Below are 25,267 nucleotides of genomic sequence, written 5' to 3' on the forward strand. Positions count from 1 at the left end.
AGATCTTGGAAGAAAAGTGAAGGAGATGGAGAGCAAGGACAAGCAAGAGCTTATTGCAGAGATTATGGAAAAATGCAGCACATCCCCACGAACACCAACACTCATTTCTACGGTCAAAGAGATGATCAAGACTCGTTTCAAAAGGAGCGTTCGGTTCACTGCAAGAAGCAAAAGTAGGCTGAGGGTCAGCATGACCCGGTACATGATACTCTTGAGGCCCAACTGGTCTATGATGTCATGCATGAAGGATTTGCAGACACAAGGAAAGAGTGGAAAGACTCAGTTCCATCAGTTGGCCTCATGGTTGAAGTAGATGAAATTGTGGATCCAGTCAGAGAATATGCTAAAAATGCAGTCATTTTATTTTTTCCAGGCTAGATGCCACCTCCTCCAGAGTTAGGCAACTGGTTGACTCGCACACTGGCTGGCTCGTTTGTTCGCAAAGTACACTATGCAGCCAGGGGTTTTTTTGAGGTTATCATGGTGGATGAGATACACAGACAAATGCTTTTGGAACATTCGCCTCTCTTTTTTGGGCAGCAAATGGTGCATGTATTGCCATGGTCTCCCACAAGGGATTTTCAGGCTTTAATCCGACACAGATGCCCGGTCTGGGTTGAAGTTGTAGACTTCCCACAATGCATGGCCTCACTCTTTCCTGAAATTGCAGCATCTTTAGGCAAAGTGGTCTGCCCACCACGGCCTAATGGCAACTCGAATCGATTTTGCATTCTCTGGGATACTGATAATCCCACACCAGACTCTTATTCAGTCACGGTGAATAATGTGGACATGGGAAGTGCTTTTTATAAACTGAAATGGGGATTATTTGCAGGGGCTTGTTTTGAGTGCAAAAAATTTGGACACATGGCTTCACAGTGTCCAATGAATCAGCATAAAATGCCTCCTGCCACTTTGCCGGTTCAAATGCCTACTAAGGATGCTCCTACCTCCATTGCAAATAAAAACAAAGGTAGTAGACAGTTTTCTGGAAATCAGGATAAAGGCAAAGCTCCAGTGGTTTCAAATGGGAATGTTTTTTCACATTCACCTCCTGCTATTCAACCCTCGACAAAAGGACAGAAACCTCCAACTGATGGATGGCAAAGTCGAAGAAAAGTTATTTCTGCTCGAAGACTTCCACCCCCTCGCACTTGGAATGGTGCGTCTTCTAGTGGAAACACCCCAAAAGTCAATACAGGAATTGGGATCACATGGGCTGCAGTGACAGCTAGCAGAACACTCTTCCCTGAAGAAGAGGTTGTTGCTTTGTTGTCTACTCCTCAGGTGGCTACTTCTTCTTAGGGGAGAGGCCTTGACCCTGAGATAGAAATGCAGGGCTGACATCATGAATTTTGCTGTTGTACATAGTTGTTATCTTACTATAAATATCTGTAAATATGACTGCTCGTATCAAATGTTTTACACTCAATGTCCAGGGGCTGTGTGACAGTAGGAAATGGAAATCTGTGTGGCTGTACATCAATAGATTTCAGCCTGACATAGTGGCATTACAAGAACACAACCAACATGTCTATGCAGGAAAGACAGGACACTACTGTGGTTATGATATTTTCTATGCTGGGGAGCACTCTTTCTCAGGGGTAGTCCTTATAATCAAACATGAGCTTCAACCAATTATTGCTTTACATGACAACAAAGGCAGATGGCTTGTTCTTCACTGCATTATTCGAGGAGAGGTGTTTGAATTTGCTTCTGTTTATGCACCTCAACCCTCTAGAGAAAGAACTGCAATTTGGGATGCCATGCAACAATATCCATGGAGATATCATGCCTTCATATGTGGGGATTTCAATAATGCTCCACAACAGGGTGACAATACCTCCAGACATGATCACATGTTAACTCCTGAAAGGCATGCATGGTCTCAATTACTGATGCATCTGGATTTGGTTGACCTTTGGAAGGAATTGCAGCCTTTGTCACCTGGATACACCTTCCAACATAATGCCCTTTCTTCTTATCAGGCATGTCTGGATCGATGGTATAGTGTAGCTCCACAACAAAATGGGGATTTTACATGCAAAATCTGGATTGACTATGCCTTTGTGCATTCAGATCATGCACCTCTATGGTTGCGGTTATCCTTTCATGCTATGCCAGATGATAGATTGCCACAAAGGCGACATCTGATTGTAAACAATAGCTATTTGCAACATGCTGCTTTCAAGGCCATGGTTACTGAAGCATCTCATTCTCTGTATTCTCGCAGCCATATTCATATTGATGATGCCTGGGATTCTTTTGTTTCCAAAATGCAAGTTGTGATTAGAGCTTATGGCAAGTCTTACATGAAGACTCTGAGGGAAACCATTGCTCAGGCCAAATTCACTTGTCAAGACCTCACTGAACTCAGCCATCTTCGTTCATTGTCCATGCATGCGCAAACAACACTATGCCAGGCTAGACATTGTCTTAAACTAAATGATCACAGGAAACTGGCTAAATGGGAGACTAGAGCAAGACAAAGAGCCTTTACAGATAAAGGCTGCTCTTCCAAAGAATTTTTCAAAAGTTTGCATCAGAGGAGACTAAAAACAGAAATTTGCAGGGTGCTTATGCCTGATGGATCATGGACCACCTCACGGTCACAGCTTGCTTCTGTGTGTGTGCATCATTTCTCTCAACAATTTGGTCCTGCAGTTCCTCCCTCACAGCAGGTTTTGCTTGCACGAAATTTACTATTGCAGCATGTTTCTCCTATTATTTCCACTACTCAAGCTTTGGAATTGGAGGAACCTTTTACTAAGAGGGAACTGTCAGATGCAATCAAATCCTGTGGCAGATGGAAATCTCCAGGATGGGATGGTCTTACAGTCGAGTTTTTTCTAGAATATTGGCCTCTTTTGAAGCATACATTGCAACATATGGTGAATGCTGCATGGCAAAGTCAGAAAATGCCAGACACATGGAAGAGAGGTCTTGTTAAACTCCTTCCAAATTGTCGATCGGCTAAAGGGGTTTTTACATGATGGGTTGCATCCTGCCCAATATGGCTTTGTCCCGCGTAGGCATATCACAGATAACATTGCTAATGCCTATGTTGGAATTGAATATGCCAAATACACACAGTAGGATGTTTTGTTATTGCAAGTTAATATTGCCAAAGCCTTTGCTACTGTTAAGTGGGATTTTATTTCATCGACTATGTAGGCATTGGGACTTGGCACAAAAATGCAGCAACTCATCACTTGGCTATATCAAGATAGTAAAGCTGCCTGCATACTTTCAGGGGATATTTCTACATCCTGGACTCTTGGTTGTTCTGTTAGGCAAGGATGTCCCCTAAGTGCTTTACTTTTTGCCATAGCCACTCATCCAATGCTTCAATATCTGGACCACCTTTTGGACACTGACCAGTTGCACGGTTTGGAGATTCTTGGCAGTCATAGCATGATCGCTCAAGCATATGCTGATGATTCATTCTTTACCCCAAAAAATACTCGGAGTGATCTGTCCATGATTATGCAAGCTCTTTCTACATATGGATTGGCTGCTCTTCTTCGGGTAAATTTTCAGAAATCAAAATTGTTGCCGTTGCATGCACAGGAATGGCACAGTCTTCTGTGGCATAGGGAAATTGTCCCCGCTTCTCAATTCATTCGACATCTTGGCTATCCTCTAGGTTGGGGACTCACCCGTTCCCAACAAACTGATTGGGTGCTAACGAAGTTAAGGGCAAAACTTGAATATTGGAAGCTTGCAACTTGGCCATAACATGTTCGTTTAAAATAAAGAGTGATATATTCCATTCAAAACAAATCATACAACAGGTGGGAGAGAAAGTACTCTATCCCTAGCCTTAACAATGTGGCAAAAAAGCCATGGAGGTGGTCTAAAATGCCACGACATCTCAAAAGGGGTCAAGTGAAAAAATAAAGAGCAGTCCCATGTCCTCATGAAGTATATAAGTCTCTCACGAGCTGCCAAAGAGGTGCCTGTACACCGCTCCCACTGACTCCTAAGAGTGAAGATAATCTCTGCCCAAATGGAAGCGAGAGTGTCAGCCTCCGCGCATAAATGGTCCCCAAGGACAAAAGAACATTGCGAACACCATATCCGCCATAGGGTAATGCTGGAAATCACCTCCCAGGCTGACCCTGCAGCTGAAGTAGGCATGGAATCTTGTGCTGGTACATGTACCAAAAGTAAATCCTGCGGCTCCATGATGCTGGCCTCCGTGGGACCCCATCTCTAGCGACGTTGCATGAAGAAACCGAGGTCTCCTAGCTCTGACTCAAAGAGAGTAAAGGCTCCAGATCCTCTCCCCTAAAGAGCAGCGCCCCAAGTCATCAAAAAGGACTCAGATGTAACATATGAGAACAACCTGAAGATACCTGTCCATACCACTCTAGAGCTGGTGCAACTCCATAAACAATGCTTGCTAGATTCCTCTGCAAGCTGACAACGCATACACAAGGAGGGTCTACCCATCTACTGGAGCCAACTACCCACAGGTATGCCCCTATGTATAGTGAGCCAAAGAAAGTAGGAGACTTTCCTGGCTCTATTGATGCCCCAAAAGTGGGTCCAGTAGCTCAACAAGAGCTCTGCAGTCAGATAAAACATAACCCAGGCGGATCTTAATCTGTCCTCCTCTCGCCTGGCCCCAATGGCCAATATAAAACCTGTCAAGCCTAGCCAAAGAGAGAGAGCCATGGAAAACCCCAGACCAAGAGAACTGAAGATTGTCAGCCAAGTGACGAAAGTCATCCAATCGAGCTACATCATGAAGTCCAGCATGCAAAACAGAACTATCCCACTCCACTCTCTCCCTATCAGAAAGTCCACCCTCTGTCTGGCCCGACTTGTCTTCAGAGAATTCAACCATGTTGAAATCTCCTCCAACAACTTAGGTGTCTGCCTGAGGAAGGGACTCTCTGAGCTGTCTCCAAAGTGCACGTCTGCGAGCTGGATCCGTCGGAGCGTACACATTGAGAACACCAACTGTTGTGCTCTCAATCTGAAGAATAACATAGCATGCCCTGCTCTCCACTAGTGTACCCTCTTGGGTGATCTCTGGGGCCCACCTGGCTGAAACTGAAATGCAGACTCCTCCCCTCGTACCATCCGCTGGGCTCCAATATGTCCGGCTCTGTCCTCTGAGTAAGGATCTGCATTTGTCAATCCTGTCCTGGGAGAGCTTATGCTCCTGGATAAGCACAATGTCTGGAGGGGACCCTGAGGAAATAAATCGAAGGGAGTCCCTAAGCAACTGCAATCTAGGAACTCCCGATCTACGACCATTTGCATCTGAAATAAATCTGCGGCCATTCAGTCCTCTCACATTCCAAGAAATGATGGACAGCCTAGACATCGGATGGAAGTGAGGGGATGCCAGTGGCAGCGGCACAAATGACTCTCTCTGATGGCGCAATCCAAAGTCGGTCTTTGATCAAGCTCCAAATCTGCCCCAACTCATGTAAAATGGCTCCATCCAAGGAAATAATACTCTGTCGCGAACTGAGGAGCTGAAAGTCCAACCAACCAGCACTCCTGGGCAAATCAAAGTCTCCCTGAACCTCAAAGAACAGAAACAGAAGGCCCTACCACCGAAGCCAGGTCGAAGAGTCCTAGGGCAAGAATGAATTTGCGAGCCGACAATATGGCGAACCGATGAAAACTGAGTCATGCTCAAAAGCTGTCTAGCAATCTCGCTGTCAAGTAGCTCAGCTGACCAGCTTTCGCTCCCTCGAGAACGAAAGCTGCCTACGAAGAAACGAAGAATGTGCCCCTCTCTGAATAGAGTAACAAATCCCAAGTACTCCTCTACCTCCTCTGACCGTCGACAAAATACCGGGAGAAGTTCCAATCTAGTGAGGGAGTCTGTGGAAACCCCTCGAGCCAAAAAGGGCCAAAACTCAACAGGTAGATCTCTGTCAACCATCCTGGGGTCAAGTCTAGGAGTCAGAAGAGCTGAAAAGGGCTGAGCCGTCCTAACTCTGCATCTGGAATAGGTGAGAGGGAGAGGAAGAATCTACGACGAGGTGCCTGTACGCATGGGTGACTGAAAATCTCGCTCAATCTCCTCTGCTAGGATCTCCCAACCCTCACGCCTGTCTGGGTACTGAGAGGGGTGTCTGACCACACTCGCAAAAGATCTAGATAAACCAGGAGTGAAAAACTGCGAGGACGAGGCCGTACTGAGAGGGGTGTCTGAGAGGACGCTCCGCATAGCAACAAAAGAAGGTACTGTGCGACAGGGAAAAGAAAGAGGTCTCGAGGGAACCTCATAAAGGCGCATGAGATCCTGGGACGGGCTTTGACTCTGACCTATGTCGTGAAATACCTCTCTCTCAATAGACTGCTGTGAAGAGGCATCCATCACCGTGTCCGCAGCCTGAGCAGTCTCCTGCTCGATAACTGTCTCAGAAACCAATATATGAACCTCCGGGGTAGAAGTGTCAAGAGTCATCAAATCCTGAGCTACTATCTCCTGCACAGTGTGAGGCCCTGCCTACGGATGGTCCTCTACATCTCCCCTTTCCGGGGTCTCCTGCACGTGTGTCTCAACTCCCTGAGTCCCATCTCCTGCACAGTGACAAGACCTGCCTGCGGATGGTCCTATGTATCTCTCCTTTCCGGGGTCTCATGCACATGTGTCTCAACTCTCTGCCAACTGTGAGCTCGTACCTGGGGCTGCTCGTATTGCTGACTCTCCCTCTTTCTCTGTCTCCTTCGAGCTCTCCGTGAAAGCTGTTCCGCTAGAGGCACCTCTAAGTCCTTTGAGTTCACTGGAGGCTCCCCCAAAGAAGTCTCCTCTCGCTCTGCTGAATGAGTCGAAGCAGGCTCAGAGACCCCTGGAGGCTGCTCGTACTGCTGACTCTCCCTCTGTCTCCGTCTCCTCCGAGCTCTCCGAGAAAGCTGTTCCGCTGGAGGCACCTCCAAGTCCTCTGAGTTCACTGGAGGCTCCCCCGTCTCCTCTCGCTCTGCTGAATGAGTCGAAGCAGGCTCAGAGACCCCTGGAGGCTGAGCTGTAGATTTTGGGTCACTCGGAGGATGAGATCTATCCGGAGTCTCTAATCGATGCCGACGACTGGGGCAATCCCTAATAAAGTGACCTCTCTTCTGACAGAAAAGACACTGATCGGGAAGACCCTCGTACAAAACCCTCTGCTGCATCTGGACCCCATCTAAAGTGGAGTACGAAATCAAAGTAGGCAAAGGTCGAGGAGGGGGGAAATCTGAAATGAGTCTAACCCTTGTAACACCTGTACCAGTAAATGACTGAGCATAGGAAAGTCTAACACCTGAAGGGATGACTGTACCTGCCACACTAGCCATATGCTCCACAGCTCTGCGACAAGAGCTGACCTCATCAGGAAGTCCAGGGAAAAGCATCCAAAAGGAGGCCTATCGCGGTCCCGGGGAAGTAGAACTGAAGTGCTTCCGCCACGGCCACAAATGGATGACTCTGCTCTGAAACTGAATCGGTGAGCTCATAAGTACTCTTTGAGCCTGCTCTACTGACTGAAGGCCAAAAGAAAAGTACCCTCTGCCAAGCAATCGGAAAACCGTAACAGAGACACCCAAAGAGGCCATGCTGGTGTACACCCAATCACGTAACTGTTGGCCTCTACCGGGTAGAAATCCAATGATGTGTGTCGAACGAAAACCCTCCTCTGCTACCTCAATCATCTGCACAATGTCGGGAGAAAAGGAAACTGTGACTTCAATCTCCTCAGGTTCGGCGACGGGAGTGGCATTAGTGTCCTCCGTTGTCTCAGCTTGTGTTGTCCTGAGGGGAAGAGCTACCTCTACAGAAAATACCCACCAAGAACTCGCAACCAACCACAAGTAAATCCCCCAAAAGAAACCTGTATAATGAATGCTCCGATCTTCAGCCTGCGTGGGATGCAAACAGGTCACTCAGTGCTGAAGCAGACAGCTCCGCCAATGCCTGGAAACAGCCCAGGATCTCAGCTCCCCGGAACACGAGTCGAACAGTCCCGGAGAGGGCCCTGAAACTGCCCAACCTGAAGCAAGGGAGGGGCGGGCAATCAGCAAGGAAGAGGGGCGGCCTGGCGACGCCAGGACAGCAGGCTGAAGTGGGGGGTGCGAATTTTAGGCTGAAGCGGGGGGGGGGACCTGAGCAGGACACTGCCTAGGGTGCATGCGCAGCCAAGGCAACAGGGCGACCTGGGCAAGGCACTGCCAAGAGGCCTGCGCGGCCGAGGCAGCAGGGCGACCTGATCTGGGTGCTGCCAAGGCAGCTAAGGAGCGAAGTGCTGCCAAGGGGCCTGCGCGGCCAAGGCAGCTAGGGAGCGAAGTGCTGCCAAGGGGGCTGGGTGATGGCGAGAGGCAGTGGCGGGCAGCTCCAGACGGGGAGCTCCTCCAACGATCTCATGAATTTATAACATGTTCGTTTGCGAATCACACAATCCATTTTGATAGCATACATACAATTTTATCTGCCTCTCATTATGTTCACTAAGGTAGATCTGGTTTCCTTTATGTCAGCTATCATGGAAATTTTCTGGTGTTCAAAAAATGGCAAGAAAAGTCTCATATTACTCTCTATACATCGTCTCTGTTCTCCAAAGATGCACGGGGGTCTCAATATTCAAATGCATTTACTTGCTCACAGAGGGAAAATGATGATACAGTTTATGCAAGGAGATCAGCCTTGGGCTTTCATGATCTGCTCTCTCTTATTACATATTCATACTTCTGCCTTTGGGCATTGGCAGCCTACTCAGTGGGATTTCCTATTTGGCTCTATCCAAGGCAAGATCAGAGGCTGCCCTTTTGTCTCTCGCCTGCTTCTTGATTGGACACATATCTTATCCCACTTGGAATGGCATGGTAGAGATTCTCTTTCGGAAAACTCTTTGAGGGCTGAGAATATTTATTGGTCTAAAGTATTCCACCCTTCTTTGGCCATACAAGAACCCAGACGTTCTTATTTTCTCTCCTTCAAAGGCATTTCATCTGTGGCGGATGTACTTCAGGATGATGGCACACTTTTATCTTTTTCTATAGCTGCTAGCAAATACGGTTTGGGAGCTCATTATCGTCCTTTATGGCATAGGATTTCAGCAATTCTTCAACCATTATTGCCAGTACCTCGTTTGGAACTTCAGAATAGGCTTGAGGATTGGATTTTACAAAGCTCTCATATATCACAGTGTCAAATCTGTATAAAGTGTTATTACTTCCGCCTTGGATTTCTGACAGAACAAATACTATTTGGCATATGGATCGCCCACTGAAGTGGTGGAGAAAACGGCTGCGTCTCCTTTGGCATTACAAAGTCTCTCTTCGGCAACAGCTTTTCCTTTGGCGAGTTCTGCTTGGCATTTTTCCATCTGGCCAGTTACTTGCACACAGACATATTGCTCCGACTGTTTGTCACAGATGCCTGCACTCTACTGAATCTGTGCTTCACATCTTTTGGTTCTGTCCACATACTTGTGACTTCGTCGCTCTCATCCGACAGAGGCTTCGAGCGAGATTTTCTATTGCTACTTTTGGCAGGTTTTTCTGGTTGTTTGGTTTTCATCCAGCGAGACAGGGTTTTGACTTATTTTTTGTATGGGTACGCTACTGGGCACTATGGACTTTATGGATGGACAGAAATCATAGAGTCTTTGGTGATCCACTATTTTCATCTTTTATTTTTTTCAAACGATCTCTGCAGCAATCATTCTATGATTGTGTTCAGACTCGTTTGATTGATCAGGATGTGTATACAGCTTATACTGAGATCTTTCGTTGAGTAGTAGTTACTTCGTTTTTGAAGTAACTATGAATGTAATTATTTTACAGAAATAAAAGATTCTTCTCACAAAAAAAGTGTGTGTGAGAGAGAGATAGGCTAGGGTGAGAGGAAATAGTACTCAAATGAAGACATCGTGAACGGCTTTCATTCATTCACCATCAAGTATGATATGACAATTGAAGTACAAGCCTTTATAGGCTAGACACACTCACACATTTACCTATGGGATAACTCCCAAGATGACACGAGGCACTCACGCATCAAACTACTACTAGCTCTCCTGGTACAACACATCACACACACATACTCTTTGGCTAAGAGCAGAGAGTATAAGATGTAACACGTAAGGAGTAGACCGATGCCCCCTCCTGTGTGATAGTGTCTTCTCAATCAGTTTGCGACCGGCAAGAGTAGACCATCACTCATCACACCCCTTACTCTGAACTAGGTGGTCAATACCATCATACCAAAGTAAAAAACCATACAATCAAGTTTTGGGGGACAATCCAGGACAGAGTACCCTTATTGACTCCAAATACATTCATTTTAGAGGGACAACTCAAGGCTGAGGATCTTTATTGACTTAACACAAAAGGACTAGTAGCACTAAACATCATCTACCACCTCAGAGAGGGATAGATCATCCAATATAGCAGATAAAGTTTGCTCCTTAGGTCAAGTAGAAGTGGCGAAAAGATTCTCGAGCTTGTCCAATGTCTCCTTGGCTGAACTATTGAGGTCAAGATGATGAAGTAGATTTTTAGCCAGCCTTATACCAATACCTACTAGTGCCTTGCATTCTTCTCATCCCAAGTTGTGACTTGTGCTAATGGGTCTTCACCACGAGGACGAGGCTACATGTGTACAAGGCGTATAATCAAGTGTGCTTGGAGGCATTTGCAGCAAGCTGAGATGGCTGTATCTAGGTCTCCAAACTGCAACAGTAGACTCTTGCGCCTTAGACTTGGAAAAGTCTTTCACATGGGAGTCACTCCTAGTAACAGGAAGGAGATGTAACCCAAAACGAGGCCCAATCATCATCTTCAAACTGCACTTGGTCTCTCAATCCACAACGTTGAAATGGCTCAACAGGAGAGTTTTGCATCAGGGCTAGAACAAGTCCATCACCGAATTGACATCTTTTGCTCCCAAATTCAATACACCCCCAAGTTCATTTGCCAAAACCTCCTCAAGCCGCACTCCACAAACACAATCAATGATCAGGTCCGTCTAAGTCACTAAACCTGACCTTGACCTCCATATCCAGCAGCATAGTTTCAAAGTCCATGCGTGACAATGAGTCAAAAGCTGCAGTCTGGTCACCAAGCTTAGAATTGAATCCTCGGTCAACCTCTGGAATGCAGACCTACACCTACTCTTGAGAGCATAAGTCCGGCAGCAATTTGGATTGTCAAACTTGATGACCAGTTTTTAAAAATTTGCTCACCCAACCCATCTTCAAAGTCACGCCCATTCCTTCAACAACAATGAGCAACCTTGATGAGGCAAAGGTTAGGATAACGTTCCACTACCAGACTTGGCAAATCAGAGCAAGCAGCATAAGTGTTTTGGGCAAGCGATACTAGCAATGTTGATGGAGGTAACAGATAGACAGGCCTAGCATAGGGCTGCAAGAGGCAAGGGACTTACCCATGTTGGATTTTCATCCACTTGTCTTGATGAAATTTTATAACGTCATTTTATTGGGCAATACACCTGAAAGACTTTGTAGGTCAGACTTTGGGAATTCGAGACAAATCATAGCTCCTCAATGAATGCCAATACTGAGACTTGCTCTCTTCTTGAATTTACATTATAGTAGCGTAGAGAAAGTCTTACATATACCTTTGTAAGACTAGTATATATGCAATCGTACAAATTTAGATTTTTTGTTGTTCTAAAGTCCAAAATCCTACACATAAAATAAAAGAGAAAATGAAAAGAGAAGAAAAAGGAGGAAACAATTTTTTTTTTTTTAATGTCGTCATCAGTGCCGAAGCATAAGCAGCTATACTGGGTTTTTAAAGACCCATGTAGTCTCTTGGGCAAACCCAATGCCTACTAAAATACGTCCCAAAAGAAAAATAAAGAGAGAGAGAGAGAGAGAGAGAGAGAGAAAGAAATAAAGAAGAAAGGAAGAAGGTGACTAAGCAAATATAAACAAGCAAATCAAGAAACAAATTGACCAAAAAGAACAGGGAAAATCTCTCTCTCTCTCTCATCAACCTGACTGTGTAAAAGCAATTTTTGAAGATGTAACATGCACCGTATTTGTAATTCTAGGTGGCAGGAAACTATAATATGTTATTCCAGTTTTAAAAAACACAAACAGCTATGCCCAGATTGCTTTCCTGACAGGGCGCCTATAGATCAGCCAGGTTAGCATTGAGAAAAAAATACTAAGGGTCTTAAAGAAAGGTACGAAAACTAGGGCATCGTGTTTCCTTTAATTTAAGCAATCTAGCATCAACAGTCAGGAAGCTAACCTTAATGCATGGTTCTCAGTATCTGCCACATATAGTACATTTTTGCTTGTATTATAAGCCACACCCTGCAAGAAAAAATTCCCTAATAAATATGAGGGACCAGGTCGAACCTTTAAAAATGAAGGTTTTACAAAACAGCATGCTTTATATGTTGTACGTATTCTTAAAAACTATGAGTTTTATTTGTTTATGCCAAACAGTCCACATGATGAAGCTTTATCTGCCAGGGCCCCAATCTCTTATTAGGAAGGAAAATCCATGGACCCAATTCTTCTACCTTGAGGGAAAACTGCTTCCAACAAATAAATGCTGTGGTTGGCATCACACAGGAAAGGTGATGTACTGTTAACCATGTTGCATTAATAAACCACTGAAACTTTTAATCCTGAGAAAACTCTTCTCTCTTTAAGATATAATGAAGCCTCTCCTTGCCCTTCATGGATGAACTCAAATAGTATTACGATATTTATTAGCAGATAAAAGAAGTAAGGCTGGCCTCTTCTAAATGGAACAGCCTAAGGGAGCAAATGGAAAGTGAAGAGCAGAAGGAAGGCTTAGGCTTATGAGAGTGCTAGAGAAGGTCCACGCTCAACTAGTGATTTATCAGAAAAGCGCAACACCTTGGAGCCATGCTATTTCTGTGGTAGTCGTTGGAAACAAGCATCAGGACTCTCAAAATTTCAAATATTATTGCGATTTTTATTAGCACAGTAAAGAGGTCTGGCCTCTTCAAAATGGAACAGCCTAAGGGAGCAAATGGAGATTGAAGAACAAACAGGAGCTGCAACGAACAAAGGCTTATGAGGGTCAGAGGCGGTCCACACTCAACTAGTGATTTATCAGAAAAGCACAATATGTTGGAGCCCTGCTCTATCTATGGCAGTTGTTGGAAACAAGCATCGTGAATTTCAAAACTGTATTCTTCCATTGTGGATTTCACTCAGACATATAACACCATGCCGAAAGACAAATCCCTACAAAAGCTTCACTAGTAATTCTGAAGCTTTGTAGGGATTTTCCACTGCTAGTTGGGAAATCGATTCTTTCATTTCTTTCAATTATCGACAAACTATTACAGAAATCCATATAGTTGCAGCTAGCTCATTGGTGTTAATGTGTATATCTTGCGTAAAACATACTATAATCTTTTTTCAAAATTTCCTTCAAAGGAATTGAAAAATAGTAACAGGAGCATAGGGAAACACTACTCTAGTGGGATCAAGGTCTCAGATTGAAAGACACCATGAAAATCAAAAGAAATATTATAGATGTTCTTTACCGGTTCTGTTCCCAAAGAGACTTAATGCCACCTCCTTGGTTCATGGCATCAATTCCACTGTTGGGTTAGTAGACTCTCATCCTCATGAGGTTAGAGGAGTAGATTGAGCATGTCTCTCCCCGTGGACTCCATGCATGCAGTGAATTATGTAGAAGGAGGTGGAGGTAAGTCGCCTTCACTCCAGTAGTCTCTAGAGGCAGTGATGAGGGTTGACCGCCGCGGTTTTAGAGGGAGCACCCGACTCTTGGCTACTTCACATAGTCAGGAACAGGAGGATTGCGCGCTGGTGACCACGAGGAGAGGCGACTTTCACCAGTCGGTCATGTTGATGCTTTATATCGATTGAGTAGGTCGACTCTTTGTGAGAGTTGTAATAGTATGTTTCAGTGCCTTTGTGGCAGAGCCTTTTTGGCTATCTTTGATGCATTGTAACGAGCAACAAGCTCAGTAAGGATGCGCTCTAGTAGTTGATAAACTTGAGTGACTTTTGTGTGGATCTATGAGTTGATTTTCATGTCGGTTCTCTGTCAATTCATTAGCTTTCGCACTTGTTTCAATTCTGATCAGATAGTTGATTAAATTGCATGCAACACTGAACTTAGGCATAAAGAAAATAGTGGTATCAGAGCCACGTTGTCAACGGTCTTCCTTTGTGAAAGTAGCTATCGTGGTGCATGCATGTCAAGGATTACCATACAACGGTGGTCAAGAATCCCGGTCGTGGAGAAACACAGAACTAAACGATTTGTTGAAAAAACTCTCTTGACGTTCTAACTGAAGCGTGTTTTGGGATCCTTCTCAATCTACAAAGGTTGTGAACATGGACACCTTTAAGAAAGACAAGCGCGGGGCTATTCTGGTGACCTTCAATGGGAAGAACTTTGCATCGTGGTAGTTGTCTATGCGACTTCTCTTCTTGTAGAAAGGTCTCTGAAGCATAGTCTCTGGCGCGGAAAAGAAACCAAAGGAGAGGTCGCATGATGCTGATAAAATACCAATCTCGGAGTAGAAAGACGAGAAGGCATTCGGATACTTGAAAAGAGCGCTAGGACCTGAGTATTTTCACCACATGGATGTCAAGGCAGTTGCAATTGATAAGTGGCAAACAATGGAGACTCTTTTTGGAGTGAACATGAAACATAGGGAAGCAGGGTCTATGAGACTCAGATATCCGAGACCCTGTCCTGCACCATTTGAAACTGTAATGGTACCTTATGGTCAGAACCAAGGAACTTCTTGGAATCCTATGCAGGTCACGACATAGTCTTTTATACAGAGACACATCAGAGTCCAGAGCGCCCTCTTCCAATAGTCAACGGATATACATGGGAGTCTGCCTACAGAGATGAGATGAAGGGTATAAGACGAGTTCAAAGTTTAGGTGGAGTTGCAGTCATTTTCAGATCCACACTTCGGAGGGCCATTTCAATAGAGCAGAGAGATACACATTCTAGATTTCTTTGGATCCGGAATCGACACATGGACAGCCGGGATCTATTTGTCGCAGTTTGCTACCTCCCCCCTGAGACCTCCCACTTTGCCAGAAATATCCGAGGTGATGATGAGACATCCCCATTTGCTGCCCTTTATCAGTCCATCGTTGACTTCTCTAGCCACAGAGAAGTCCTCCTAGTGGGAAACTTCAACATGAGGACAAGGGCTCGTCAGGTACCACTTCTTGACTTCAGAGATGATTCCACTCTACTGCCAGATATTGACCTTGAGGAGGCAGGTATGGTACGAGTTTCGGCTGACAGGCGTGATGGGCAAGCCCTATTAGACCTCGGCATGATACATGATCTCATTATCTATAATGGTCTTGCCAAATGGCCCGCTTCAGGTGGTTTCACATGCTTTCCACATGGGGGTGGCTCCAATGTTATTGATTACATCATGGGATCCCCTGTCTTCACATCTCGCATTACTGACTTCACTCTAGCACCTCTTCCCCCAGGGGCTGATCATACATACCTTTTCTTTAGCATCTCCACCCCCCTTCACATAGCACCTTCCACCCCACTCAGTACTTACTCCACCTACCACGATATACGCTTTGATCGGGATCACTCAACTTCTTACTCTGGCCATCTGTACATACTTCTCGCTTATATTGACTTCATACCCCTTTTAGAGAATCGTGCTGCCCTTGTCACCCGCTCACTACACAAGGTTGCCTGTCACGCTTTCTCCCACACCACTTGCTCCACCCGCCCACCACCACCTGGAACCGTACCCTATAATAGTTGGTACGATGATGACGGTAAGGCTTTACGCTTGTCAACTCAGATTCGAAACCAAAAATATTCTTCCGAGTGCACTAGATACGCAACGCGAATACTGTCGACTAGTATGGAGGAAAAAGTAGACTTCGTTCGTCGGAACGAGGAGGAGCTACTGAACATTTTGTTTAGTAAGAACTCTAAGGACTTCTAGCGGAGAATTCTAGAAGGAAGGTCCCCTCCGCCACTCACTGACACTCAGATTTGGTTTGATTATGCACGCACACTTTATGACATCCCAAATCAGCCAGTCCCTAACCGCTCACACATGCCTCGTCCCACATCCTGCACCCTCTTCACTAGAGGAGGGGTAAAGGATGCCGTAATGAAACTTCATAATGGTCGAGCGAAGGATCATGAGGGGCTATGCATTGAGTTCATTTCATATGGGATTAACCTCCTAGCCCTGATCTTAGCAAAGCTTTTTAATGAAGCTGTTTGTTTGGGATTTCCGCACACTTAGACCATTAACACTATCTCACCCATCTACAAGGCAGGGGATCCCACGAGCCCGGAGAACTACAGGACCGTTATGATCGGACATGTCATGTCAAAGATTTATGCATTAGTACTTGACTCCGAGGTTAGCAGACTTGCAGAGTGTCGAGGACTTAGAGCAGCAGGACAGGCCGGCGGATTCCGACGTGATCATGGAACCATGGACCACATTCTCATGCTTAGATGTATCATCGAGAAGGTGAGGTCATGGAAGCAGAGATTTATTGTTGCTTTGTGGATTTTCGCAAGGCGTTTGACACGGTTCCGAGAGTCCGCCTCATATGGCGCCTACAGGACTTGGGTTATGACCAAGAGATCATTTGGGTTGTCATGGCACTTTACGAGAGAGTTTCAAACAGAGTTCGGGCAGGATTCGGGTGGACAGACAAGATCATGAGCACCATCGGGGTCAAACGAGAGTGTCCTTTGTCGCCTACCTTCTTTGGCCTCTACATTGATGAGCTTGAGATAGTGATGCAGACACAGGGGCGTGTAGGTTGCTCTCTTGCGGGCACGCTGATCCAGATGACGTGGCTCTCTTGTCTTCCTCAGCAGAGGGGCTTTAGAGACACCTAGATGCACTACAGTCCTTTTGTGAGTCTCATGATTTGAAGGTCAACCTGGGTAAAACCAAGGTCATGATCTTGAATACATCTCGAGCCATCATGCGTCAAGAGCAGTTCACATTTGAGGGGTCATCTGTCGAGGTAGTTTCATCATACACTTATCTTGGGGTTATCTTCTCCAGACCTAGCTTCACTATGAGACCCGCGATGTAGGCACACTTAAGTAGAGGGTATGCTTCATTGGCCAGACTAGAGAGGTAGTGCTTCCGCTCACACTTTCACGATCCACGCACCGAGGGGTTGCTTTTTGACTCCTTGGTTTCGCCCGGCAGGGATGTACGGCAACCCTTGTTGGAGGCCAGACTTGTCTGATATAGAGTGGGCACGTGTGGAGCGGCTACAAGTTCTCATGTTCTCACGGATGATTCATGGTAAGTCATCCGTTCCTCACCAAATCTTTCAGGCTGAGTTTGGGTCACCCCCTTTATAGCTAGATGCTGCAATTCAGGTCATCACGTATCTGTACCCAGTTAGGTAATATGGGGATTATACCTCGCGGCGTAGCAGGCTACCATGGATAGCTCTATTCTCTTCTATGGCACTTGTAGCAGGAGGAGACAAAAGGTGTTGGTATGCACGTACAGAGAGATGGTTTGAGTGATTTGGGCTCCAAATGGATAGACTACCTCCCTTCCAGTACAACATGCATCCCCTTTTATCACACGAGGTCAGCAGATCACACTTAGGGACATCCCCTCCTTGTTTAGAGTCAGAATCCGCCGATCGACGCGGGTCACAGTAGCCCTGGTGAGACGCAGAGCTATGACCAGGAGACGTGCCAGGACCACAGCTCTTAGTGGTCGACAGCACTCTATTGCCGACTTCATGCCTCCACTACCTCATCCATCTTGATATCTTGCTACTGCCGATGATGATGATGATATTGATGACGATGTTGAGATTGATATATAGTCAACCATCGACATGACTATGTTGTACTTAGGACTTAGTCTACCATTTTTTATTTTTGCATTTTGCATTGGTATGGATGCTCGTTTAGTAGCTCCACTACCACAGCTTGTTGTATCAGGATTTTCACAGTCTCATAGACCCATCAATCTTCCGAAGACTTTCATTAACTTTCTTTCTTTCTTTCGACCACTTGCTGTCTTCATTGAGAATTGGATCCGCACCAACTAGGTAAGTAAAAGATATAGTTGTGACAAGCTCCTAAGTAAAGGATATAGTTGTGTTAAGGTCCTTAGGAAAGGATATTATCTCTTCTTGTTTTTGAAACACCAACTATGTAAGTAAAAGATATAGTTGTGACAAGCTCCTAAGCAAAGGATATAGTTGTGTTAAGGTCCTTAGGAAAGGATATTATCTCTTCTTGTTTTTGAAAAGGAGTAAATGGCATATAAAGCCATGCATTCGGGACTGTGAACTTTAAGAAACCAGCCCCTATATTTGGAATATTGGTCCGCCGAGGTCTCTCTTGCTAAGCCCAGATCAACAAACATCCCAGTATGGGTAGAGTTGCCAGACCTACCACTGTGGACTCTATGGATGGACAGAAATCATAGAGTCTTTGGTAATCCTCTTTTTTCATCTTTTGTTTTTTTCAAATGATCTCTGCAGCAACCATTCTATGATTGCTGCCAGAGTCATTTGATTGATCATGATGTATATACAGCTTATACTGAGATTTTCAATTGAGTAGTAGTTACTCCACTTTGAAGTAACTATGAATGCAATTATTTTACAGCAATAAAATATTTCTTCTCACAAAAAAAAAAGTGTGTGTATATATATATAGAGAGAGAGAAGGCGGGGGGGAGAGGGAGAGAGAGAGAGAGAGAGAGAGAGAGAGAGACAAATACATACATACATACATACATACGGTGGCTCCATCTAAAGATTGTTGAATGCATGTCTCTCAATTTAGTCATAACCCGTTGTGGCACATGTTCTATTATGACTTTTCTATGGTCCAGTGCCATGAGTTATATGGAGTATATTAGACATCTTTGCATATGTGCAACATGTGTTTGCTTTTTGCCTTGCGCCACAATTATAATCATCTGTTTGTGACCGTACTCCAATGACGTACTGTTGGAGGTGGTGGCCTTACACCCAACGTTTGGCTAGAGGGGCATGGCTTATTTGAAAGGACTCGCAGGCTATTTGCATGTGTACATTTGTGGGTAACTAACCCCATATGCAAATATGGGCTTGTGTGGCCCTTGAATATATTGGCTCTTAAACCCCTCTTTCTCATATCCCTCCTGGGTTTTTTTGGGAAGAGAGAGAGGCTACAACCTGGCTATAGGACGGGTTTGGGACCTTGCACCCGAGGCTAACACTCGGCGCGTGCAAAAGCACTTACATGGTATCAAAGCAGTCGGTCAAGCTGCGGAATGTGAAGGATTTTGCCGCGGCCCTCACATGGGCGATACGTGGCAATCACAGGCTCTACAGGAGTGGATTGTTACGATCCATGCAGCGACTTTAAGTGCAACGTGATTTGACATTACTGCGCCGGCGGCTTACTTGAATGCTCATATGGCGGCTCTCCTTGTGGTCTTTGGGGACGGCTACCCATGGCTCTTTGCTTGCATGGGCTTTGGTTTGTCTCACGAGGCTGTTTGGTTGACCCCACCTTGATTTGGTTGGGAGTCACCCTTCGTTTGGCCAGTTGTACCTCGGGGTTTGTCCACAGGGGTGTTGAAGGTGTGGCCTTCACCCCTCAGAAGCATAGTTTGTTTTAAGGGACTCACGCGCTGTTTACAAGTGTACATTTGTGGGGTAACTAATCCCATATGCAAATATGGGCTTGTATGGCCCTTGAATATATTGGCACTTGAACCCCTCTCTCCCGGGACTTTTTAAGAAGAGAGAGAGGCTACAGCCTGGCTATGGGGTGGGTTTGGGACCCCGCACCCGAGGTTGCCTCGCGGTGCGTGCACACGCTTACATGTACACCATTCATACAACTATACCTTCCAATCCTAGACCTGTACTCCAGCAGTCATGATCAACCATTGTGCTGCAGGTGTGCATAACCATTCACCACCTTATTGGATTCCATAAAACATGTACCTTACATCAGAAATCAATGGCTTGCTCAGCTTGAAGGCCCTCTATTGTACAATTTGGCTTCTTGCCTTAAGAGGGATGATGCGAATCTCTGATCTTGAGTTCATATTCGCAGACTATGGATCCTCCATGTTTTCGCCTCTGATTGGGATGACATTCCAAGTGCCCAAAGAGTTTTCTTCAAGTAAGCCACAATTTCAATTGGGAATTAGAAAACATGCGTTTATGTCATAGTGCATTGAAGGAAGCCATTAGAGGTTGTTTCACATAGATCTACTCCTCTATGTCTGCATTCACCAAGCTCACTCATGGCTATCTTTTCAGAACTGGATGAATTATAGAAATTCCTGGAAAACAGAGTTTCCAATCTGGAAAGAGGGAAGAGAGCTGTTGGGATGGGAAGACCGATTCCAAACTGCAACTATATATCATGAGAGGAGTCAAGGAAGGAAAGGAGTCATGGACCAGGGAATCTATGTTGACACAATTCTTTCTAAACCTTCTCATTGTTCTATTTCCAGTTCTATAAAAGCATAAAAAAGAGAGTATTGATGTTTCACTGCATAAAAAATCTATTGAACAAAAGAAGAAAGGCATTTACAGCACAAAGCATCAGATGCACCAGCACTCAACAACAAGGGAAATTCATATCTGTAATTTCCTTACTTGAGGCCTGTTGAAAGCAGCATCCTCAAACGATCCGTCCCGAAGACCTTCACCACCCATTCCTCCAATTTGTTGTATGAAATTCCCCTCAAGATCAGTAATAACCTGCATTATTGGCTCAATATTCAGGTAGGAATTTTTATAAAGGCAAGATCGAAATGAGAGCACAGAATTGAATTCAAGCATTAAAAGGGTTAAATCTCTCAAACCATGACCTAAACTGGAAAATCTAGCTGATAAATCCTGCACATTAACTTAAGTTAAAAAAAACCTGTTTGATTCTTATTCAGTCAGGATAAGCAACTGAAGGGTGCTGTGAGTCATTATAGAGGAATGTGAGTATCTGCCAAAACAACAGTGTTGGCAAATCTCCCAAACCATTGTTATTTGTGTCTCAAAGTTTTGTATTTATAGACAAAGTTCACCATGTCCCCATAAAGTAACAAGATGATGTTCAACATACCCATGTAGTCCACATCCGTTAATAACCCTTGCCCCTCACAGAGAAGTGTATTCATATGCAAGAAATATATGACCACGCCTTCTAGCCTTCATTATCAAAACTACATACATGCAGAAAGACGACAGGTCCAAAGCTCAATAACCCACAATTCTGTGATGGTTGCTATCTGATATAAAGAGTCGTCGATTTGCAAGGTCTGTTGTAAGTTTTCCTGGAAACTTCAGAGGTGAGGATACCAGCCGAGCATCTTTATCTTTCTCCAAAACCTCAGGTATGGGGCGACTATCTAACAGCTTTTTTTCCCCATAATACTGAAGAGCCGCATTCACCAAATCATCTAGGTCCTGAATAATTGAGCATAAATAGCTATTAGTGCAGCAGCCTTGAAAGAAAGAAACATAACATGATATGATAACACGATCACATTACAAACAAATACCGAAGAAAGGCAGAAAAAAGAAACCAAAAAAAAATGCCAAAGTGGTATCTGACAAGAAACACATGGTCCATTGAGACCCCTAAAAGTGCATCAATATCTCATGGAGAGAAAAAGAATGAAATATAGGTAACATGCCAGCTTGAGCCCCATCTATTTCACAGGGCCTTGTTCAACTATCAAACAAATGGGAGGATAGTCAGACATAATAATCCAGTATGTCCAAGTAACAAAATTTCCAAAATGATAATGCAATAAAAGGGAATCAGCAGCAACCAAGCTTCTAAGTATATCTAATCCTAAGCAACCGATAAAGGTTATCTTACTCTCCATTTCTATATTCTTAACAACTATCGCTGCACAGTTTGTTAACAAAAGCGCTTCCCCTTTATTTGTGACCTTGTATAAACTGAAGTTGCAAATTCAGTTTGATGAGATCATGTACGATCATCCCACAAGATTTTGCAAGGAATGCATCATATCTCAATCAGCAAGGTCACCACAGTTTCTGTTTGTCGAGATTGTTACAGGTATATCTTCCAGGTTGAAAGAAATGATTGGAGTCTGGATCGACGTGGAAGTCTCTTGCAATCACTGAAAAATAATCACATATTGAACCAGTGCAGGTGGACATACAAAATTTTACCTAAGTGAATAAGCAGCTCTAAAATCCACACCCATGTTATTCCAAAAGATCACCTACATGAACACCACTACTGAAGAACAGATAAGTAGTTTAATTAGTTGCAGAAACAACACACAATCACACATCCAAATGACTTACTTTTAAAGAATTTTCCCTGCCTCTTTCAAACGGTTGTCATATACGAATTCTGATACTGTCTGGTTGGGTTATATGTAGGCAAACCATTCACATTCATTAAATATTTCTAATAACAGTATACCACATTGTAAAAGGTCAGTCAACCTCAAGTACCACTTTTACATAAGAACTTTTAAGTATTCAAAAGTTAACAATTAACATGGACTAATGATATTATTTCCTTTTCAAAAAGCTGAAAAGAAGAATACAAAAAATTGCACCTTACGATGACCCTCTCCGGACAGCATAGCAAGAAGCTTCCCCTTAGGACTAACGACTATAAGAGTGGGCCATGAGTTTACACCAAGCTGCCGCCACATCACCATATCACCATCATTCACAACCTGCCATATAAGTCAATCGTACAAGTGAACTCACAAGGTTTAGAGATCAAGTTATCCGTAAGCAGTTTGCTAAACGTGCAATTCACAAAAACTTAGAATGTACAGATGTAAGATTGAGAAACCGTAGACCAATTGGAATATGATAGTACACCAAGGGCACCATCCTCTGCTAGTTTCTTGTTTGAAATAAATCTAGCATATGATGATCTCATTCAATACACAAAAATTTAGAATGTACAAAATGTAAGGCTGTGGAAAACAGTAGACCAAGAAGGCAATAATAGTACTCCAAGAGCACCATCCTCTGCTAGTTTCTTATATAAAACAAATCGAGCATATGATGATCTCATTTGAATACACACCTAGGAAATGATGGCCTGAATAAAGTGCTTCAAAGTGTCAGTCATGTCAGCAAAATAATCATAATGTGTCCCATACCTCATATGGACAAAAACAATTCTGCTAACACGTCAAATTTTCCAATATATGAATCTAGGCAAACTTTAATCGCATCCCAATTAAATGTAACACGATCATGCATGGATGTTATTCTCAAATAACTTCACCTAGACTGTAGAATTGTTTAATGTAATCCAAAAATCTATGCGATGTGTGTGTTTTGTGTGTGAAATCCTAGTCAGTATATGGTCAATTATGACATGGGTTAACATGATAAAGTATCCTTTCAAAGAATGGTTGTTGAGCTTTTTGACAAGCCGTGTGAAAAGATTACATCCTCACCAGATGGGTTTGCCTTGTTGGTATCAAGCAATGATTGTTTATATACTTTCTGTCAAAGAGGTTTGTGGGAAGCTCAATACCACTACAAGGCTTTTCAGACACATCTTCTTTTTGTATGGATAACACTCTGACTTCTTGTCGTTACTCATTCTGGGCTGGTTTCCTGTAGCTGTGTCTACTTGTCCACGTGTTAACTACCTTCTCTATTTCCTACTGCAGATCACGGGAGTAGCACTGATATTGTTCCACCCAGCCTTTCTTGCTGAAACGTGAGAGCTAACAGAGAATTCGAATTCAAAACATACATGAAAGCTCATTCTCACCTCTCACTAGCTTCAACAAGCCCCATCTCCCTAGATGGATCTACATGCCACATGTCATCATTATAGGGCCTTACTAATGCAACATTTCACCCCTCTCTTGGGATGCTTTAATTTCCTTTGCCCCTAGGCCCATTTCTTGCATTAGGCCCTTAGCCTTAGATCCACCTAGTCTGGTGCTATCAACCCTCACCTAGGACCTTGACATTAATTCCCTCCCGATCATTTACATGAAGCGCAAACAAATATATTACAAACGTAGATCCTTAAAGGGACATGTCGACTGATTCTTCTGAGGTCATGCTACCTCCGCTAGAGTGTAACATTCCTTCCCTCTTCAGACATCAGCGTCCTCGATGATAAAGTCTGGGAACATTCTCCGCAACTGCTATATGGATTCCCAGGTAGGTTCGAATAGAGGCTGACCATGCCATGCAACCAACACCGTGGGTATCTTCCGATTTCGTATTTGCATTGTTCCTCGGTCCAGGATTCTTGTTGGTTTGCGCCTCGCATTATCCTCTATCTCCTGAAACAAAACCACACCTTCGATTAGTGAGTCACCTGTATGTAAAAATTTCTTTAAGCGCGAAACATGAAAAACCGGGTGCACCTTACACCCCTGTGGCAATTCTAATTTATAGGCTACCTTGCCTATTCTCTTTAGAATTAACCACGGCCCACAGTATCGAGGTGATAACTTAGCACACTCTCCTGAAGTTAACGACTTCGAGTGCGAAGGAACTCTGAGAAAAACTTTTTCTCCTTCCTTAAATACTCTTATAGACCGCTTTTCATCCGCATACACCTTGGCTCTATCCATAGCCTGGCGGATATTCTCTCTCGCAAGTGCTAGCATCTCCCGCATCTGAACCACAAAGTTCGCTGGCACTTTCTGAGGTACTCCAACTATAGTTGAATTCGCTAGTCTATAACCATAGTTCAGCTCAAACGGACTGAACCCGATAGAGGAATGTTTTCTATCATTGTAGCCAACTCTAACAACGGCAACCACTTGTCCCACGTATGTTGCCTCAATGACACATATGCCCTCAGCATATCCTCTAAAGTCTAGTTGACTCTCTCCGTCTGACCATCCGTCTCAGGATGATCCCCACTACTCATTCCCAACTCAGTCCTTAGTGTCTCAAATACCGCGGTCCAAAAATGACCGGTAAATCTGACATCTCTGTCTGACACTATGGATCTAGGCAATCCATGCAGATGAAATATATGTCTAATAAACAAATCCGCTACTTGCGGGGCACTAACAAACTCTCTATTCGGAATGAAGTGAGCCATCTTGGTTAGACGATCAACCACCACAAGGATAGAATCATACCCTCCTTGTGTCGTAGGCAGCCCTATAATAAAGTCCATGGAAATGCTCTCCCACTTACTCAGTGGTATTTCCAAGGGCTGTAAAAGTCCGGGTGACTTCACCCGCTCGGCCTTACTTACCTGACACGAGAAACACCGTGTCACATATTCATGAATATGCTTTTTCATCTTTGGCCAAAAGAAATCT

General features: G+C 44.3%; 1 protein-coding gene across 1 annotated transcript in view; it reads right to left on the reverse strand.

Moving 5' to 3' along the window:
- LOC147906018 (haloacid dehalogenase-like hydrolase family protein) overlaps nt 1-25,267 on the reverse strand; it is a 279,546-nt gene that overhangs the window by 153,876 nt on the left and 100,403 nt on the right. Inside the window, exons 16-19 of the mRNA XM_087383974.1 lie at nt 22,556-22,678; nt 21,222-21,419; nt 20,613-20,717; nt 12,229-12,293 (exon numbers count right to left, since the gene is read on the reverse strand). Of these exons, the coding sequence (XP_087240100.1) occupies nt 12,229-12,293; nt 20,613-20,717; nt 21,222-21,419; nt 22,556-22,678 (491 nt within the window). The remainder of the gene's footprint in view (nt 1-12,228; nt 12,294-20,612; nt 20,718-21,221; nt 21,420-22,555; nt 22,679-25,267) is intronic.

This window comes from Dipteris shenzhenensis, chromosome 1, assembly GCF_047967505.1.
Source record: "Dipteris shenzhenensis isolate YYH24624 ecotype China chromosome 1, Dip_SZ_1.0, whole genome shotgun sequence".
Lineage (NCBI taxonomy): Eukaryota > Viridiplantae > Streptophyta > Polypodiopsida > Gleicheniales > Dipteridaceae > Dipteris > Dipteris shenzhenensis.